The sequence below is a fragment of the Botryllus schlosseri genome, chromosome 16 (assembly GCF_051294905.1).
Source record: "Botryllus schlosseri isolate E-star chromosome 16, Bs_hap1, whole genome shotgun sequence".
Lineage (NCBI taxonomy): Eukaryota > Metazoa > Chordata > Ascidiacea > Stolidobranchia > Styelidae > Botryllus > Botryllus schlosseri.
In genome coordinates, this window is record NC_137251.1 from 399,212 (window position 1) to 420,492 (window position 21,281).

At 40.6% G+C, this 21,281-nt stretch overlaps 2 protein-coding genes across 9 annotated transcripts; both read left to right on the top strand.

Annotated features, from left to right (window-relative positions):
* The first annotated feature begins 2,327 nt into the window (after positions 1–2,327).
* Positions 2,328–6,295, top strand: LOC145458509 (uncharacterized). 7 transcript variants are annotated; one of them, XM_080336899.1, is made up of 7 exons: positions 2,346–2,466; positions 4,001–4,138; positions 4,209–4,274; positions 4,339–4,413; positions 4,730–4,831; positions 4,898–5,044; positions 5,099–6,295. In XM_080336899.1, the coding sequence occupies exons 1-7, from the start codon at positions 2,373–2,375 to the stop codon at positions 5,455–5,457; spliced, it is 981 nt and encodes a 326-aa protein (XP_080193025.1). In that variant the 5' UTR covers positions 2,346–2,372; the 3' UTR covers positions 5,458–6,295. The 7 variants fall into 7 exon arrangements, with proteins under 7 accessions (XP_080193028.1, XP_080193025.1, XP_080193022.1 ...); XM_080336896.1 differs by having other exon boundaries at positions 4,898–6,295; XM_080336897.1 differs by having other exon boundaries at positions 4,230–4,274; positions 4,898–6,295.
* A 1,940-nt stretch (positions 6,296–8,235) lies between these two features.
* Positions 8,236–19,785, top strand: LOC145458508 (E3 ubiquitin-protein ligase MARCHF8-like). Of its 2 annotated transcripts, none has more exons than XM_080336895.1 (8): positions 8,236–8,861; positions 10,195–10,318; positions 11,234–11,301; positions 11,356–11,485; positions 12,013–12,129; positions 14,294–14,382; positions 16,479–16,552; positions 18,576–19,785. In XM_080336895.1, exons 1-8 carry the CDS (start codon positions 8,514–8,516, stop codon positions 18,577–18,579), a joined length of 954 nt encoding a protein of 317 aa, XP_080193021.1. In that variant the 5' UTR covers positions 8,236–8,513; the 3' UTR covers positions 18,580–19,785. The 2 variants fall into 2 exon arrangements, with proteins under 2 accessions (XP_080193021.1, XP_080193018.1); XM_080336892.1 differs by having other exon boundaries at positions 8,238–8,861; positions 16,459–16,552.
* The last annotated feature ends 1,496 nt before the right edge of the window (positions 19,786–21,281 follow it).

Below are 21,281 nucleotides of genomic sequence, written 5' to 3' on the forward strand. Positions count from 1 at the left end.
ACTCACGGTCGAGTGATGCGACAACGGCAGAATTGTTGTCGCTTCATAGCATGAAACGAGAGCGTAATTGCTAATCCCATAGATGACGACCCGAGCGCTCAAATTAAATAAAGTTGATCTTATTTGAAAGCTACAGTCGCGCTGATTCTGATGATATTCATTAAGCTTTCATCAAGGCAATGGAATCACCTCGAAATAGCCTTCAAAGTCTGAAAATCGTCATTGTTATAAACAATCGCAACGGTGCAGCACAATGACCATAACAACGGTCCGTACGTGGTTGCGACTGTTTAGTTAGAACAATGCCGTTCCATTGCCTTGATGAAAATTTAATGTATATTATCAGAATCAGTGCGACTGTAGCTTTCAAATAAGATCCACTTTATTTAATTTGAGCCCTAGGGTCGTCATCTACGGGATTAGCAATTACGCTACCGTTTCATGCTATGAGGCGACAACAAATCTGCCGTTGTCGCATCACTCGACCGTGAGTCACATGTTGCACATCTATCCGTAGGTTAGTTATCTATAGTTGAAGAGCTTCTTGGAGGTACAGAACTTCAATATATAATTAAATAGTATATTCATATTGAAATGAACCCGAATATTTTCGGCTGACACTCGTCAGGGGTAATCGTCAGCAACTAGTAGAGAATTGGAAAGAACATTGTATATCAACAATCGTATCACAAAATATGACGTCACCAGCATGAAAGAGGGAGCGTTCAATGTACTATTTTTAGGTGGTACACGAACTCCTTTTGTTAACAGAGTTTTGGTTGGTGTATTTTGATAAAAGTTGATTCCAAGGCACACAAGTGGAATTGTGAGCGGCCTCGCCCTACGATTCGAAATCGGTCGTCTCGATAATTATTCGCACAAATCGGATCATCCAACAGATGCTTGCCGATGGCAGAATTAATGGCCTTTGATCGATCAGCATCAATCTTAAGTGGATGAGTTAAGGGTGAGCTTTTCACTGAGCGTGTTCTGATAAATCTGGGGACATGTTGGTTTATGCGATCCTGCAGACGTCTTGACGTTCTTCCCACGTAGCCACAATCACAGTGGCACCTATATTCGTACACTACATTACTTTGTTGAAGTGCAGGAAGCATGTCTTTGCGTGTTGAAGGGAGCAGTTGTGTTGTTGTATGAATCACATTGGTTTTGACTGTGTCGTAACATTTACCGACAGCAGAAATCAATTGTTTTTCAAAGCGGGTGGAAATGGGGCCAATCCAGGGTAGATGGATATAAACATCTTTTATTGTCCGTGCGGTGGGCTCTGTTCGTTTTTCTGCGTTGAATTGCGTTAATTTCCTCTCCATGCCGCGGCTGATGACGTGTTCAGGGTAACCGTTATCCAGTAAAATTTTTCGGATGTAGTCAAGTTCTAAACTCAGTTTGTTACCCGAAAATATCATCAACGCTCTATGCACAAGTGTGCCTATGAGGTTAATTTTTCTGCGCCGAGGACTAAATGAATTCCAGCGAAGGTATTGGCCTGTGAATGTCGGTTTCCTGAAAACAGACGTTTCAAATTTGTTGGCATTGCGCTTTTCAACTAATACGTCCAGAAATTATAATGAGTTATTGCGTTCTTTTTCTATTGTGAATTGCAAGGCCGGGTGAAGCGAGTTCAAGCGAATGAGAAATTGGTCACACTCCGATTCATTCCTGAAAATGGCAAATGTATCATCTACGTATCGGTGGTACAATAGTGGTTTGGCGGACTCACGCTGGGAAAGAAGCTCGCCCTCGTAATACCCTACGAAAATGTTGGCCAAAATAGGTCCCAGGGGACTACCCATGGCTAAGCCGTCTATTTGGCGAAACATGACCTCGTTAAAGCTAAATTCCACGGAGCAAGTTGCCGCTTGTAAAAGTTCAACAAAGACGTTACGCGGGATTGATGGTGGTGGTAACTTACCACCGTACAGCGCGTTGGCACAAATATCAATAGCCTCATGCAGCGGAACGTTCGTAAACAGACTAGAGATAGGCCGCTCACAATTCCACTTGTGTGCCTTGGAATCAACTTTTATCAAAATACACCAACCAAAACTCTGTCAACAAAAGGAGTTCGTGTACCACCTAAAAATGGAAGTGTCTACTCGTCCGGTCCCGGACGAATAAAGTTCCTCAGGCTATTCGTCCGGCGTAAGCGTGCCGCAACTGCAGAATGGGTGCCGGGATTTCCGGAACTGTGGGCCGTAACTGCGGCATGGATTCCGAGAGTAGGTTCTCCTCTTATGAAGACTTAGAAAGTGCTTTGGAGAAATACCAGAAAGAAAATTACGTCCAGCTCTACAAGAGAGATTCACGTACGCTCGATGCAGTAAGAAAGCGAACCACTCGGCGAAATTTCAATGATGCGCTCAAGTATGGCCAGATATCTTTTCACTGCATCCACGGCGGCCGCAGATTTCAGAGCTTATCTAAGGGTCTACGACCTAACCAACGGTAAGTAAGCGTTACGTATGATACGGAATTTCCACCGGGTCCACAACCACATGAACAAGCAATGTTCCCCATGAGCATTTTGTAGTCTTGGTATCGTGAAATTAGGGTTAAATTAGCCTCAGCCTAAACCCCAACCCATTCCTATGACACCCCACCACCTCATCTTACGACACCCTAATCCTAACCCACGCGTGCTGACACCCCAATCCCTAACCCCACACATGCAACCGCAACCCCTATCCTAACCCCGCACATGCAACTGCAACCACACCCCCACCACCTCACCCCACACATGCAACCGCAACCCCTATCCTAACCCCGCACATGCAACTGCAACCACACCACCTCACCCCACACATGCAACTGCAACCCCACCACCTCATCTTACGACACCCTAATCCTAACCCCACACATGCAACCTCATCTTACGACACCCTTCTAACCCCTATCCTAACCCCGCATACGCAGCCCAACACATGCAAACCCCACACATGCAACTGTAACCCCACCACCTCATTTTATGCATATGCAACCCCACACGTGCAACCCTGCCACCCCTATCCTAACCCCGCATACGCAACCCAACACATGCAACTGTAGCCCCACCACCTCATTTTACGCATACGCAACCCCACACGTGCAACCGCAACCCTGCCACCCCTATCCTAACCCCGCATACGCAACCCTGCCACCCCTATCCTAACCCCGCATACGCAACCCCCACACATGCAACTGTAACCCCATTTTACGCATACGCAACCCCACACATGCAACCTCATCTTACGACACCCTAATCCTAACCCACGCGTGCTGACCCCCCAATCCTAACCCCACACATGCAACTGAAACCCTACCACCTCATCTTACGCATACGCAACCCGACACATGCAACTGCAACCCCACCACTTCATCTTACGACACCCCTAACCCCACACGTGCCGACACCCCAATCCTAACCCCACACATGCAACCCCGACACTCCAATCCTAACCCCACACATGCAACCACAATCCCTCCACCCTAATCCTAACCCACCCGACCCTAATATCCCCCACCCCAACGCGAAAATCAATTTATTTTAACGTTTATAAATTCTCACATGTTCATAGGAAGCATTGGTTTCATGGAGACCACTTCCTGATGTGTGGAGAATAACGAAGAAGTGCCCCCTTTTTAGCTCGCTACTGGACTACGAGCAGCGGCACTGCCACACATGCTGTGCATTACGCTTGAAATACAGGGTAACGTATCACGATTTCATTGCAGCACTTTCCGTAAAGAGTGCCAAGCTCATATCAGGTTTGGTACATCAGAGGATGGGCAGTATCTCATAGTGAAGAGTATTAATGAACAGCATAACCACGGGTTGAGCAAGGTAATATGCGATTATCACTATTGAATCAATAAATGACAACTAATGCATAATCACCGTTATATTTTTTCATTTTGATCTGATGATTCAATAAATGACAACTAATGCAATTAATAGATAATTTAGAAAAATTATAATTCATAACACCGACTTTTATAACAGAAACTGAATCAATAAACCTCCAACGAAAGTCTGTACCTGGGACCAATAACACTACAGCAGGTACTGCCTCTGTACCTGGGACCAATAACACTACAGCAGGTACTGCCTCTGTACATGGGACCTATAACACTACAGCAGGTAGGCCTACGTCTATTGTGCACTCGTTAACACTTGATATTTATTTCTGTATCCTCTCCATTTCTGGTAGGTTGTGTTGATTCTAACAAAGATGGATCTCATGCCTCTGTACCTGGGACCAATAACACTACAGCAGGTACGTCTATTGTGCACTCATTAACACTTGATATTTATTTCTGTATCCTCTCCATTTCTGGTAGGTTGTGTTGATTCGAACAAAGATGGATCTCATGCCTCTGCGAAGGAAAAGACGGTGGTGATTGTTGAGACGTCAGGTTAGTTAGCATTTTACTTAAAATGTTATTCTAGTCTATTAGTTGCAGACAACACTACATCACCAAGTAATGTAGGCCATCAATCAATCAACCATACATACACTATTCACAAGCAACATCCCAGGTTAATTAAGCTACCAGACATCATGTTATTAGGACTGCTTTCGCGGAAATATCAGTATCAATAAACTCCGATATTTGTTGCGATTTCATTACAATAAAGAAATTATCTTAAATCACAGGCCAGGTCACTATACTCACTGGATTTAGATGTATGTTGCAATTTCATGATGTTTGCATGTTTGTTTACCTTCAGATTGCGCTATAGCAGTGTCCGAAGTCTGTGATGCAGAAAATAGCACCCCAGCAGTGTCGGTAGACTGTAGCAAAATCACCATGACACCAGACAAGTTCACGGGTTGGTGTCAAATAAATCCAAACTTTATCTTGCTACACTATAGTAAAACTGATCTTGCTGTTTCAGATCTTTCCAACATTCATCTGCCATCAAAACTGAAAAAAAGAGGACGCCCAAAAGGCTTGGAACAAACTGTGGTTGGCCTTCCGAAGAAGAAGAAATGTGACACTCCAGTTCCATTTAAAAAAATACATCCTAAAGACAGAGACCGATGTAAGTTTATTTCATGCAGAACTTCAGCAAATTTCACTTCTGCCTTATTCACAGTGATGCTGTCATGGTTTGTATCACCATCTGACACTAATGAAGCAGTGTATGGAAAGAAATTGGGCAGTAAGTCTGTCACGTCTGACACTCGTCTCATCCCCAACAGCTGCCTTGATGAGACTGTGAATATACTCCACATCAAGAATTACTTCGCATATGATGGATGGGCTGCTGTGATGAAGGCATTCCAAAGTAAATATAGTCAGAAAGACTGGTACTGTGGAGTATGCGACCTTCAACTTACAAAGAGCAATTCAATTCGTTGCGACTCCTGTCTCAACCGGGATCATCTTCTATGTGCTGGACTAAACACTTACCCTAAACAAAACAAATGGTTCTGTGGCCGCTGCAAAAAATAACAGATGCCTCTGTTAGAAAAATATGTAGCGGCAACTTTGACATTGAAAGTAGGCTACTTAGTTTTCATGATTGATGTTCCCAGTGAAAACACGCTATCAATGCTTGAATATCTTGAAAGCAGCAAATTGTATGCACAGCATTTACTGTCACCTGCAATAAGGAATGTGCGGAAATGCCAGCATGCATACCAGATTAACACCCAATGATCATATAAACATTGAAGTTGTACACAAATATTTTTCGAACAGTTTGTCGTATGTGTTCGATGACTTTTTCATACCTGCTTAAGTTGTTCACTCCCTTAATACAGGACCCTCATCGAAGGGAAATATCTACTTGGGCCCATTTAATAGTTACCTAACCAAGAGATCTGTCGACTGACCTATCATTTTGAATGGATTACCATCTGTGAACTGCTGTATGGCAGATTATAAAAAAAATACCTCATTACCTCTTGTCGCCCTAATAACACTCTTGCCATACCTAATTACCTCTGATAGTCCTATTAACACTCTTGACCTACCTGATTACCTCTGATAGTCGTATTAACACTGTTGCCCTACTTTGCCCAGACATTGCTTCATTCATTCATTTGCTATCATTTAATTTTTCTTCATCTTTTCAACTACGATTTGTTACAGTCAGATGATGCAGAGACAATGTAGGCATACTTGTTTCATGCGGGTTTTATCAGACCACTTGACTTCCATGGCTGTATCGATCTCTTCTATCCGACATCAAATACTGTGCATGCACATGTTTTCTGTATGATCATTGCTGCTGTCCATTTGTTCTGTATTTCTGTTGTATGAAAATAAAGACGCACAGTCTCTCTCAGTTGGTATTCCAATCATTACTGCGCAGCAACATCAAGTATGAGTACTCGTAGTACAGCAGAGGTGACAATTCCGTCTTAGCTGTGCAAGTTCACGTACAATTGGTTAGGTCAATGGCGCTTGCATGAGTTCAGAAATAGGTGGAGGCAGCAAGAATTTCAGCGAATCGTTCGTGTTCTGACTGCATCCGGTTATTTAACGATAGCACTTTGGAACTCTTCGTATGGCGCAAACATTCCCTCGGAGCTCCAATTATGAGCTTACAAATCACTATCCTACTTGTTCTTACTACATTAAGCGTAGGTAAACATCTCTTGTAAAGGTAAAGGTGGGCGTCAAGTTCTCGTACTTTCACCACAGCTATTTGCAATTATTAGTATGGCGTAAACTTTCCCTCGGAGCTATAATTATGAGCATACAAATCAGTAACAGTAACCATTGAAATCAGTAACCAGAAAGGCGAATAAATAATGTACAAAACCGAAGCCTGTCAAAAACGCATACAGTCTCCATAGTAACGGGCCTACGTCACACGGTGCCGGACGAATAGCCTGAGAAAATTATTCGTCCGGGACCGGACGAGTAGCCACTGCCCCTAAAAATAGTACATTGAACGCTCTCACTTTCATGCTGGTGACGTCATATTTTGTGATACGATTGTTGATATACAATGTTCTTTCCAATTCTCTACTAGTTGCTGACGATTACCCCTGACGAGTGTCAGCCGAAAATATTCGGGTTCATTTCAATATGAATATTGAATATACTATTTAATTATCTATAGTTTATTACTAGCCAGTAATGGGCATCCCTAAAAGACGGGAAAGCGGAAACAGCGGAAAACGAACCCTAAAACGCGGAAACAACGGAAACAGCGGAAACAATAAAAAAATGCTGATTCCTAAAAGACGGAAAAGCGGAAAACTTAACCATCGATTAAATAGCGGACTTTGATACTGACATAATCTGCTGGCTGCGGAATCCAAATCAGCGGAAAACGGAGCGTAGCTGCAGCAGCGGAAAAGGTAACCATACGAGTTTGAGGCAAATTTGACGGAAGCGATTGACCATCGATTAAAGAGAGGACTTTAATACTGATATAATATGCTTGCTGCGGAATATAAATCAGCTGAAAACAGAACGTAGCCTACGCAGCGGAAACAACGGAAAAGTTAACCATACAAGTTTGAGGCGAATATGACGGAAAATTTGACCATCGATTACATAACGGACTTTGATACTGACATAATCTGCTCGCTGCGGAATCTAAATCAGCGGAAAACGGACCGTAGCCTACGCAGCGGAAACAGCGGAAAATTTAACCATACCAGTTTGAGGCAAATTTGACGGAAGATTGACCATCGATTAAAGAGAGGACTTTGATACTGACATAACCTGCTGGCTACGGAATGCAAATCAGCGGAAAAGTTAACCATACGAGTTTGAGGCAAATTTGACGGAAGATTGACCATCGATTAAAGAGAGGACTTTAATACTGATATCAGTATCGAACTCCTCTCTTTAATCGATGGTCAATCTTCCGTTAAATTTGCCACAAACTGGTATGGTTAACTTTTCCGCTGTTTCCGCAGCATCGGCTACGCTCCGTTTTCCGGTGATTTGGATTCCGCAGCCAGCAGATTATGTCAGTATCAAAGTCATAATCATCTCAAACTGGTATGGTTAAATTTTCCGCAGAGTCCGCTGCTACGGCTACGCTCCGTTTTCGGTTAATTTAGATTCCGCAGCGAACAGATTATGTCAGTATCAAAGTCCGCTATTTAATCGATGGTTGAGTTTTCCGCTTTTTCCGTCTTTTAGGAATCAGCATTTTTTATTGTTTCCGCTGTTTCCGCGTTTTAGGGTTCGTTTTCCGCAGTTTCCGCTTTTCCGTATTTTAGGGATGCCCGCCTGCAATCAATATTTGCACGGGACAGATGATGGTCGGATGATAATTGAGCTAATTTTAAACAAAAACTTGAGGGGGTCCGCGAAGATAAAAAGGTTGAGAACTACTGATATAGAATGTCTCGAGTCGTACGCATTGCGAACCAAGTCATGGCGCCATTCAGTCCAACCAGGATGCTTTTTGAATTTCCGTTTTCTATCCCCACAGCATGTATAACCTAGTGTGTATCATACATAATTAACCGGTTAACTATCCCCTGTATTCATTACTCCATTCAGAATTAATATAGTCATTCAATCCATTAAGAACTATGAGTGCTGAAGAAGTGCTTACACGAAATACACCAGATCCTATCGTTTTTATCGATTCAATAAATGAATCTGGTAACTCCTCACCTCAGTCACCTGTTGTTCATGTAATGGATTACGATTCTGCTGTGTTATCGAAACCTCAATTCTCTGCAAGCTCGTCTGCCAGTTCCCTGGATTCAAATCAGAACGAAGGTGTTTTGTTGAATTGCCCGGAACGCCGGGATTCTGATGCGAGAGAAAGGGAGAGAAGGAGAGAAATCTATTTAACGACAGCCCGAGCCCAGCGTCAAGCGATCAAAAGTTTTTCAGACACTTCCATACACACCTTACCGAGCACAAATACGTCAGTGAGTATATCTTTTCAACCGAGTTATTATGTTAGGATTGTTAGCCGAAATCGAAATCTCGTTTTAGCCATTTGTGGCGTTTTCATATGTGCCTGTGCAATCGCCTGCCTGTCAAAGCTATAAACGAGGACGAATAGCCAAAAAGGAGAATATTTGGGTGTCCTCGGAGGACATTTTCCATTTCTTGAAAAAGGAAGAGAAATCCTTCTAAAGGAGGAATATGGTAACCCTAGCGGCCAACCTGCGAGGGGATTCTCGAAATAAGTGAAAATATCAAAAACATAAATTAGCCAGATATAATATGTACTGAACTTGTAAGGCCAACCAAAATTTGATTAGCCCGACCGCAAAATTTGGGATGTTGACGACTAAATTTTCAGTACTGACATATATAGGCGTAGCCAGCAGCCAGCCACATTTTTCATAGATCTGCGTATATGATCATAAAGTAGAATATTTTGTGGCAGATTTTGTTGACTTCATATTTTTCTTGGTATTTGGCGCAATTTATTGTCACTCGGTTTCTTGCTTTTAGTATTGGCAGTTAGGCGCCCTATTCTGAAAGTTAAAAATACGCCCAATTTACAGAATTGTGTCGAACTCTATTCGTAATTATGAGAGTATGTGTCGCCCAAGATGCGACTTCGCCTCAGCACATGCAGAAAGATGGTCGGCGATGAGACCTTTGCTCAAAATGATAGATGCATGTACGCCGAATACTCCTGTCCTTGTCAAATGATCCCAACGGTATACAGAGGCATTATTATTGACCGAATTCATTGATTAACACTGTGAAGTTTTTGGCTTCGTGCGGCTAGGATGTGAATGCACAGTGCACACCCAGTTTTCATGACATAATTGTAATCGATTTTGACGCGAAGGATTATAAGTCTTGTTTTCACCCATTACCTAATCCGTTTTTGGCTCTATTTCTCACAAGATACAACTAGATAAATCTAATTACACTAATTGATGGAAATGCAAATAATGTTTGTTTTCTCTCATTTCAATTGTAATCTTATTACTGGTTTTCCTGAAAATGCTACAGGGGGACTCTATAATTGGTAACGAGCCAAGCTTGCTGTACAGACATTTGTCATTCTCGTGCTTACGATAATGATTGATTTGATATGAAGTGAACTTGATTTTTGCTCTATTTCTTTCCAATTCGTAATTCAATTCAATTTCCAAGTTTTTGCGAATTCAGTCTTTCAAATTCTAATCTAATTTGGAAAAGCTGAAAATTTTTTAGTCCTCCGCCTCTGAGGATCACCAGATTCGCGATTTATCACAAGTTTCCCCCACATCCTCCTTACTGTTTCTGTTATTTCAGGAAAAAATTTGTCGGATCTGTCACTGTGCAGGAGATAGCGGCCAGTTGATCTCTCCATGCTATTGCAAGGGAAGTCTACGCTACGTGCATGAAGCCTGTCTGCAACAATGGCTTCAAAGCTCAGGTATTCTGTGCAGCTCAGACGTATACAAAGCACCTATCTAGTTGGTCAACGGCAACTAACTGATGATAGAGTTCTAGTTCTAGTTGCTAGTTCTGAGACTACTGAGAACATCACACAGCAGATCACTGGTAGCAAAATTAACGCCAAATGACGACAAGTGTTTTGTACTTGTACTTGTTTTCAAGTGCACAACTAGAACTCTAGAATTACTGTAATTTTCCATGAATAATGCGCAAAATTTTCCCGATTTTTTTGTCATAAAATCGGGGGTGCGTATTATGCATGGGTACAAGCCTTGAAAAAATATCCCTCGAAATATATCTTGAAATCCCACCTTTCTTCATGTTTGTTTTTATCGCCCTGTAATTCGTACTATCAGTGTTACACGCTGCCAATTAGCGAGAAGCGTTTTGAGCATCTGCGCTGCACAACAGCAAGCGATCTCCTGCTGAGTTGGTTTGCCATTATTAAATGAGCTAATTCGCTAATTCAGTGCATCAGCGTCAGGCCTGAACGGTCGCATATACAATACACTATGTGCGCAAGCTCTAATCGCTGTTCTAAATGCTACAGTCGCATCTCTAACCGGCCTGGTGCACATGACATAATCATCGGCCTGAGCAATCGCATCTGTAATAGGCCTTGTGCGCAAGATGTCGTTGGCCTGAGCTATTACGTCTACCACTAGAACTATAATTACGCAGTTTTCAAAACTCACACTAGAAGCAGAACTTTAACTACTCAATTTTCAAAACTCGCAACTAGAATTAGAGCAAGAACTACTCACTTTTTAAAATGCGCACTCATTTTTTTTACAACTCAGAACAACAACTACTTAGTTGACTGTCAACCACCTAGATTGGTAGTTTGTACATGTACAAGTTTTCTTTTAATACAGAAAATTGTCTTTCCCAGGAACGAAAGCTTGCGAACTTTGTCGCCATCATTTTTCAATGGAAACAAAGTTGAAGCCAATCCATAAAGTAAGGAATTATTTGAAAGCACTTCCCGATACCTAAAAATCCAACATACTTCAGTGGCGGAAATTGACTCTGACGACCAGGGAGCGTGAAAGTCTTATGTGGGGCGTCATGTTTCACGTCGTCACGTTGATCATCTTTTTTGGGGCTATTTGTGTCGTCGTTGGGAAAATTGAAGATAGGCAAGGTGAATTGAATTATGACGTCTTGTAACTAGGACTTGGCAAAATCGGAGTAATTCCATTCTGAGTCGAGTAATTGAGTAGCACTCATGACATCAAAACAGTAGGTATGAGGTGGAAAGTTGAAATACCGGTATATAACCTTTTATGCGACAACAAAGAATACAATGCCAGTTCCACGTCCCATTAATGATGGTTTTGTATTTTTTCGACCATAGCCTACTTATATTATTGCTATTTGTGACAATGCTGTGGGTCGATCATGACTTCACAGATTGTGATTTCCAGTAACGTGTGTAGCTTTGTACATGTTTTGTATGCTGTGATACGACCAATCTAAGTTTCAATGCTTCCGAGAGGAAAACAATATCGAAAGTGTGATTTTCATTGAGAAGTTAACTCTTAAAGGCAAGGATCGTGTCATTCCGGTACTCCAAATAATCATCCTTCACTCCTCGACTCTAACCCTACCCCAGTTTACCAGCACTAGTAATAACTGATCATACCCACCTCTAAATGTTATGGTAAGCAGGACACGTCATGATGAGCAATTCGTCAACGGCCAATTCATCCACTGTGCTGCTGGTACGCGAGAAAGATCGTTTCAAGCTGGACAATTCGACTGTGATCTCGGAATTGACGCCCGAAGGTGACACTCTATAGATGGACAATATGTGATGTCACACTCCCTGTCTTTAAGGGGACTAGCAATTCAAAATTTAGAAAAAATATCAAAATTTTCAATTTTTTTTCTTGGCTTGAAATATCGACATATTACCTATACTCTTACCTCGTGGCCTTATCTTACCCAAAACATAACCAATAACTTCATAATTTCGATTTTCATCGGCACCGGTTTAGTATCTTTTATTACTGGTAAAATGTTTATTAATGTTTTTCTCCATTATAAAATTTGTTAAAATTTTGTTGAACAGCTTCACGGTAAATCAAAAATTTGTATGACATATATGTCGTATAGTATTCACTGAGCTTTTTTGAAAAGCTAACATAGAGACCTGTGTTATGCTTAGAGGCGTTTGGCCTAGTTCTACCTTGCTCTGAATTACAGAGCTTCACAGCAAACTTTTTGAAAAAATGACCTGAAATTTGAAATTTCAAAATTTCAAAATGGAATTTCTCCTAGAGGGGTTGCACATATTCCTTCAAATTTTAGCATAACACAGCACTGTCCTAGTACTTCCAAAATAAGGCGTTAGATTGAGAAAAGGGCATCACAATATTGAGATTTTGCATTCCCCGTGTCGGTGCATTTTTTCTCCTTCAAACCCATCATCTGCAGGGTAGAACTAAACTTTTTGTTTTTTCGTATATAGCCTAGCGACTGTGAAAATTTCATGGTGATTGGGATAGCCATCTGAGAGTTAGGTTTTTGACTTGCTAGTCCCCTTAATCACATTTTTGAGCGATTGAGTATCGATTCATTTTTCATGCCCGGTAGTTCACGTCTTGACAATGAAAGTTTATGCGAGGCCTTGGATTTGAGGGAGCATTGTGCAGCTCTGTGACTGCATCCGATTTCTGCAAACTGCTGGGTTTCAAAAATGCACGTCTAGAACTGGACTAGAGCTACTCACTTCAAAACTCGCAACTAGAACTGCACGCTTTTCATAAATCACAACTAGAACTGCTCACATTTCAAAACTCATAGAACTTGAAATAGAACTACCGATACTGACTTTTGATACACGCAACTATAGGGTTACCATATTTTGTAATTGGGAAAGGAGGACACTTTTTCCAAATCAGAAAAGTTGGTTGATCAAGGCTAAAAACAGCTGATTTTGCTATTTTTGCTGGAAAATTCGTGGTGTTGTCTAAAAATAAAAAGGTCATCGCTTTCGTTCAACTCTCGATGTCTTGATCACTTTTTATTTAAGTTTATTGATGTCGACTAACATCCGTATAAGCTATTCAGCGTACCGAAAAAATTGGATTTTCAAATTAATCTCTATTCTTCAAGGAAATCACAAAAGAATTTATCTTTGCATTGCGTAATTGGTCATAATAGTAGTTGTGGTGGGCAGCAGTGCAAAGCTGCTCACCGTAGCTATTATAACCAATTACTCAATACAAAGATAAATTTTTTGTGATTTCCTTGAGGAATAGAGATTAATTTGAAAATCCATTTTTTTATCAATCATACTGCATCAAAGTACATTTTGCAATAATTTTTTTTTGTGTAAACGGAATCCTACATGGATTTCCAAGTCCGCTTCCCCCCAATTTTGTTTCGTCCGTAACTTTTTTTGCTTCGAGTTTAGAGCGAAAATGTTGATTTTTTTCAATTCCTTGGCCTCACAATTGTATAATTAGACATTTTGATTGATTCTCCACCATCATTACAGCAAAAAATATGGATTTTAAAGATTTTTGCATGTAGCGCCACCTAGTGACATGAGAATTTTGAATCTCATTATCTTTTGAACCGCTGGAAATTTTTCAATCTAATTTTTTTAATGCACGCAGAATTCAAAAAAGAACAACATTTGTAAATATTGGACAATTCTGAGGGTATGCATTACAGGCCTCGTTAAGGTATAATGGAATTAGCCAACTAGAACTACTTGATTTTCAAATCCACAACTAGAACTAGTCATTTTCTGAAACTTACCACTAGAATTAGAACTAGGACTACTCATTTATAAAATCCACAACTAGAACTAGTCAAAAAACAGTAGTTAATTAACCGTCAACGGACTAGATGGGGAGTTTGTGCAAGTCTGGACTCTATGCATGTGATATAAAGGATTCTATTGAGCGTTTTCTAGATGTAACAATCTTTTTATTTTTAGCCGAAAGGAAATTTCCTTTCTGGACAAAGCTCGCAGTTGTTATCGTTGGCTCGCTTGCCGCACTTGCATTCTTATACGTCCAGTGTCGGGTGAGCATCCTATTATGTTGAATTTCACGCAAACTTGATTCGCCAGACTTACTCAGTAAAGAAGTACTTGTACTTTTTTCAGGGTGCTCGAGTAGTTTCGGCTACTTGTGCCACTTAACTCGTTACGTTTTCACACTACTTCCAGTTCTACTTCTAGAAAGCCACTGAGATTTCACATCCAAACAGACTTGGACAACTAGATAATTCTAGTTGTGTAATTCGAGTAATTAAAGCGAAATGCCGGTAATCAAATGTTTCTTTGCTCTAATTCTAACTCTTAATCTCGTTTCTGGTTTTTTAAAACTGCTACCAGGAGAACCAAGCTCGGTGTACAGACATTTGTCATTCACATGCTTATGAGAACAACTCCGTTTGACACGAACTGAACTTGATTCTGTGTAGCTACAATTCTAATTCTAGTCGGTCTGGGAAAAAATGTATTGCTATAATTCTAATTCTTTGGAAAAGGTAAAAAATTTGCCGTTGTCCAAGTCTGCTTCCTGGCTTTTATAAAGTATAAATGAGTTTTGGAATTATAGCCTGAGTGAAATTTTGATAAAAACTTCGTCAAATAGCTTCTGTATAATGGTAATTATATACAATATATTTTAATAGTGGTTATGTTTATAGACTACTTACAAATATACCTCTACTTGGGCGAAACCTATTCATTTTTATAATTTACATTTGGAAGTAGATAGTTTTATGAGTGATGTTTGTCATAGGAACCGTGTGAAATAGCCCGGTGCCATGGCAACTGAAAATATTTTCAAGATCCTTAACTACCTGTTTATAGTGTTGTAAGTAGGGCTGGGCACAATGATACTAGTAGTGGAATTATACGCTCTTCGCCACTGAAAGTTGATTCGTCAACGAGAATTTCAATTTCAATACTAATTTTCACTGTTGAAGTCTTGAAACCTTGCTTTAACGTATCGCAGCATATGAAACATATAGCACAAAGCTTCGAACGTTACTGGAAATAAGTCATGATTATCCCACAACATGGTCACCAAGTGCAATGAAATCGGTATGGTCGAAAAAATATCGAAGTATCTTTAATCTGATGGATAACAGGCATTATATTCCTTGTGGTGGAATAAAAGGTACATATTTGAACTTTGACACTTTGCATTCTGTTGTGACGTCATAATGAGTGATACTCGATGACTCGACTCGAAGCATAATACTATAGAATGTAAACGTGGAATGGCAACGACCGAATTTGCAGCTTCGTTCCGCTTCGCTGAAGCTTTACGCAGACTTATTTTACGGCATCTACTGCAGGATTTCTGACAATCCAAAAGTCATCTTCCAGAGCTCAGAATTTACTGAATTTGGTTTTGATCGAAAGCTACTGTCGCACTGACTCTGAAAACGTAAATGAAAATATGATCAGGCACTCTACCGCTTAGAATTCGCCCTTCAAGTCTGAAATATCGGCATTGTCCGAACAATCGAAGAGCCGCAATGGGTCATTGTTTTGCGGTCATCCGATTGTTCTGAACAATGCAGATTTTAGTTGTTGCGGGTGATTTTTCATCTAAGTACGGAGCCTGACCATATTTTGATTGATATTTTCGGTGTCACTGTGACAGTAGCTTACGATCAAGACCAGATTCAGTAAAGTCTGCGCTCTGGAAGACAACTTTTGGATTGTCAGAAATCCTGCAGTAGCTGCCGTAAAATAAGTCCGAGTAAAGCTTCAGCGAAGCGGAACGAAGCTGCAAAATCGGTCGCTGCCATTCCATGTTTACATTCTATAATAATACGTGATTCAGAATCTAATCGCTCATGTACTCGATTTTGCCCAGCCCTAGTTATAAGTGCATTATTCACGAAAGTCCACCTTACAATTTTGAAAGCAGCCACCTGCTAGAAATATATGACCCTTAGACAAAATCTACTTAGGAAAACTACTTACTCTGGGGCTTTTCAGACTTGAGTTTTACCTTTTCCATCTGAAATAGTTTTGATATGGCTTGGAGATCGCTACTTGTATTTGTATAGAAATTTAAGGCGTTACTTCTGCTTGGTTAGCAACGCCAAATACTTACCACTGTTGCCTGTATCAAGATTTACGTCAATCTCTGCAGAAGATTGAAAGCTACGAACTGTATAATTCGCATCAAGAACCAGCCTTCCGTGACGTCAAGTTTGGACACGTCAGGTTCGGTTCCAATATAGAAACTTAATTTATGACCAGGGCAAATTTGAGTACCCATGCGAACTGGAAACTGAGCAGTCAACACAACGACTTGGACTCAGACTCGAGTCATAATACCATGACTCGGACTCTAAAAAGTTTGAGAACCGCTGTTGTAAACCTTCTAACTGTCCAACTTTGCTGTACATATCATGTATTGAATAGAACAGCATATTCATGAACCCGAATGTTTTCGGCTAACCGTCAGCAACTAGGCCAGTGGTTCCCAACCTTTTTCATCTCGTGCCTCCCTTGGCCGAAATTTGTGCCAAAATCCCCCCCTTACGAGAAATCTGCCCGATGATTAAAAATTGCCATTTTTTTACCGCGCAATCACCTGTTGACCGAAGAATAAGACCGGAGGTACGGAGTGTCTGTTTCTAGTACGGCTGTAACAATACTTTGTAGACCTCCAAAAACAATAGTCTTGGTCCCAATCAAACAAATTCTGGAAGGCTTGTCTCAACAGACTCCCACACTTCCATTTGTGTTTTCGGCTTGCCATGCACCAATCGCTAATATAACTGCTGTGAAAAATCAGTATGCATAAATTTGCTGGTCTCGCGATTTTTTTCTCAAGTGTGCGTATGCATTTGGCCAATAATATTGGTATTTTCATATATAGCAGGATTGACCATACACTCGAGTCGGACTCGAGTCAGCATTTTCTGATGACTCGACTTGACTCGAGTCATTTTCTCGAAATAGGGAAACGACTCGACTCGACCTGAGACAATCTGTGTATTGACTCGACTTGGAGTCATTGTACATGACTCAAACCAAGCCATATGACATCGTGACTATAAGACGGCCAAGACCGACATTTCATTGTAATTTCGAAGAACAGTAAAGTGGCCTTCCTATTGGAATTTCGTCTATTGGTCCTGGTACTTGAGAATGCGACAATAAACTGCTCAAAGTGAGGAAAATTAGTATATTATAAATCAAAATCATTCATTATCACCAAACAGAGTTAAAAAAAGTGAGTTTAACAAGACTTTAACTGGAAACTGAGCAGTCAACACAAGAAATTGGACTCGGACTCGAGTCATAATACCATAACTCGGACTCGACCCTATGCTTGGTGACTTGGACCGTCGGACTTGACTCAATGGTGAATTGAAAATGACTCGACTTGACTCGAGTCAAAACTATGAAAGTGAAATTGACTTGTGACTCGGAGCCTCGTGACTTGGTTACAGCCCTGATATATACCTTGATATATAACATACACGTGATCAGATTTCCTGCTTGAGCTCATTGAAATTTAGGACACTCATTCGGTTTCGGCAACATTGCACCAAGTTTAACATGCATTTTTTCGATCGAGTAGCTGTTCACTAAAAATAAAGCAAGGCTAGCGATCTCTTTGACTTGAATCGATGACGTTGGAATATTTTGTCACTTTATGAAAATGTTGACATGAAAATATAAGATAAATACTTTTGTTAGAGGCCTTGTTGTGATAGATTCGGCACGACATTTGCTTGCTTAGAATATATTTGATTGAGAGGCCATCTCTGGCCTACAAAATTGTCTTGCGAACTAAAGCACATCTGAACTAGTTCAAAAAAAACAAGGACGAACTTGTATTGGAGAAAGAGATTTCAAATAGCATTTGAACATATTTTCAGCAAAAAAAACAGCTATAAGGAGCATACGCTCTGATATAACTGGTTGCCAACATGACAGTTCGGACATGAACATTTTGGGAAATCCATTACAATTCTAAAGTGGAATTCCTCCCTAAAAATTGCAAAATTCCCCCCAAGGGGGGAATTCCTCCCCGGTTGGGAACCACTGAACTAGGCTAATAGAGAATAGTTGCTGACGATCACCCCTGACGAGTGTCAGCCGAAAACATTCGGGTTCATTTCACTATTAATATACCATTCAATTGTATATTGAAGTTCCTGTATATATAAGAAGCTCTTCATATCATATTGAAATAAATTCTCGATGAAGTAACATTAAAAATGTAATCTAGATGATTTGGCATCTGGGAGCAATGTCGCAGCCATGCCAGACGATTCTTTGGACATGGATAACACGACTGTCTGATCATAATTGTATATGCAAAGTACACACTGGGACCTGTGAGGATTGTCTGTAAACTTTTCTTTCATGACGACTGTGATGCTCTGAGAATATTGCATGGGTTTTATTTTAATATTTATGGCTTTACTGTGTATGAGTGCTGCCGATATCACCATTCTGAGAGGCTTTGAGGCAACAGATAGTACAGCTTGAAGCAATCATACAGCACTTGAAATGATTTATGTTGAATTGCTATTTGTACAGAGTTTAATCCGTTTTGGTTGGTGATTTATATCTGTAACTTAGACCGGATGTGTCAAAGTTATGGGTCGTTGAATTATTTCATCTGGCGCACAATGCAGTGCCGAGTAACACACGATTGCATAATATATTAGTATCGAAATGATTCCGAATATTTACGGCTGATTCTCATCAGGGGTAATCGTCAGTAACTAGTAGAGAATTGAAAAGATCTTTTTATCAACAATGGACAAAAAGGACAATAATCGGGAGGTGGTCAAAGTAGTCACCGTTGCGGCTGAAGTGGAAGTAACGCCGTAAATGTCTACTCAAGTAGACGTAGTGATTTACAAGTAATTGAAGTATTCTAGGCATAGTTTTGCCTAATCAACTGAAACCTGTCAAGTAGAAGTAGTCTAACATCATATCCACTTCAAGAAGTAGTGCGAGTATGCAAATTCTACTCGCGGTAATTCGAAGTCGATGTACTTGGTTGCTGACCGCCTCTGACTGCTGTAAATATGACGCTGAATTTTGAATATGGCCTGTGGACTAAATGTAGTTTGACCTGCCCGGCCTAGGCAATAGTTTTTTAACAAAGTGATTCTTGCCTGCTAAGTCTGATGCAAAATATAAAACTTGTGGTTTTTAAGCTTAGAGACCGCCATTTTTTTGAGTTACATCAGTGACACTGCCGAGAATATTTGTGCTAATATGCTGTAAAGATTGTGCAATTTTCTTGGTTTACGATATTTTTTTGCCGTCCTTCGTTCACATTGAGAACGACGCAAGTCTCTCTCTCACTGTTTATCTTCTACTGTAATTCTCTTTGTCTGATTATCAATTGATGTTCTGTTGTTGCAAAACTGAGAAATCAATGTCTTCGTCTGTGTCGCAATATTCCCTGATAGGAAAATCCATTCTGATGTTATGTTCCTTTTGTTCCGAGCAGGGGTGGGCTTCAGGGCATGATATTCAATCATGAGGTGGACCAGCGGTTTCTAAGCTGGAGCGAAAAGTAATTTTTTGAAAGTGTTTGAGTTGAGTTCATTGTTCATAATTCCAAAGCACTAAAATATCGCGATTCAATGAAAAGATTGGGTTGTCGAAGCGACTTGGTGTAGTCTTTGAAATCGGACGCCCGCCTGGATGGAAGCTAATTGTTTGAGACGATTTCAAAATTTAGAAGGAAGGTGCGACATGATTAGGGTTACCCGGGGTTACCATATCTCCTCTTGCTTTGCAGCTAGGTTAATGGACAGGGTCAACTAAAATCCGCCATAAATGATCCATATAAGTAATGCGGCCATTTGAGGGTGCAGCCGGTGTGATGACCTTTTTTTATTCAACGCAGCGAGATCTCCTTTTTAAAATCAGCTGTTTTGGAAATCTGAAAAGAGGACACTTTTTTCAAAGTTGCAAAACCGAAGGAAAATCTTGAAAAAATGGTAAATTTTTCCCGCTTGGTGGTCGGTTGACTAAAAGAAGAAAAAAAGTTAACTTACTTCGCCCGGTGCCCAAAATACAGTTGGTTGACTAAAAAAAGGTCAACTTTCCGGCCCAGCTCCCGAAATATAGTCGCCGGAGCGGTACTACAGCGCTGACTTATTGTGTCTCAGTCGAATTTGGCCATATATCTCACCAAAATTCTCAATAAAGAGGACATTTGGGCGTCCTCCGAGGACAAAAAGACGGCGTAGGTATGGTAACCCTACCCTTCCCTATTCAAAAATATGGTACCGCAACCCTAGATTCGATTATCTCGAATTTTCAACAAGATTTCACTGTTCAATATTCATCGGGTTATGACTAATTCTGTTACTGTGGTCGATTCTGCCTTCAGAATGTGCGTCTCCTCCAGTTATTCAGCTTGCAACGGATGGTACCAATTCATGATGCCGTATTTACTGACGAGAAGTAGCTTCGGCTTCCATATATTGCGACCGCGGGGCTTGCTGACCAATTGCCCGTTCTTAACTTGTCTATAGGCGCCGTTCAGTTGCATGTTTGTTGGCATTAAAGTAGTATTATAGACTCATCGATGTAAGCTCTTGGATGGTAATATCTTGTCCGTTGTGCTTGAAATTATATTACACGGCTTAGTCAGAACAGTCAGCCTACTAATAGTTACCCTGTAGGGTAATTTATGCGATTTTAAAGCTTTTTGGGGGTTGTTGCTCCGAATAACTGGGTGGGGAACATCGGCAAAATTTGACAGGAACATGATATGGTTCATTATCAGAGGTGGTCAAAGTAGTCGAAAAAGCTACTCAAGTAGAAGTAGCCATGAAAAAAATCTACTCAAGTACGAGTAGAAGTACTTCTTCAATAGGCCACCTAAAACTACTTGAAGTAGAAGTAGAATTGACTGAATTTAAATCTACTCAGGTAAGTAAGTAGTTTTGAAAACGGTCCT

Coding starts and splice junctions, on each gene's coding strand:
- LOC145458509 (XM_080336896.1), top strand. CDS start 2,373: ATGATGCGCTCAAGTATGGCCAGATATCTTTTCACTGCATCCACGGCG. Junction 4,414..4,729: donor GGTGATTGTTGAGACGTCAG/GTTAGTTAGCAT, acceptor GTTTACCTTCAG/ATTGCGCTATAGCAGTGTCC. Junction 4,832..4,897: donor GACACCAGACAAGTTCACGG/GTTGGTGTCAAA, acceptor TTGCTGTTTCAG/ATCTTTCCAACATTCATCTG.
- LOC145458508 (XM_080336892.1), top strand. CDS start 8,514: ATGAGTGCTGAAGAAGTGCTTACACGAAATACACCAGATCCTATCGTT. Junction 10,319..11,233: donor ACAATGGCTTCAAAGCTCAG/GTATTCTGTGCA, acceptor TGTCTTTCCCAG/GAACGAAAGCTTGCGAACTT. Junction 11,302..11,355: donor AGTTGAAGCCAATCCATAAA/GTAAGGAATTAT, acceptor AACATACTTCAG/TGGCGGAAATTGACTCTGAC.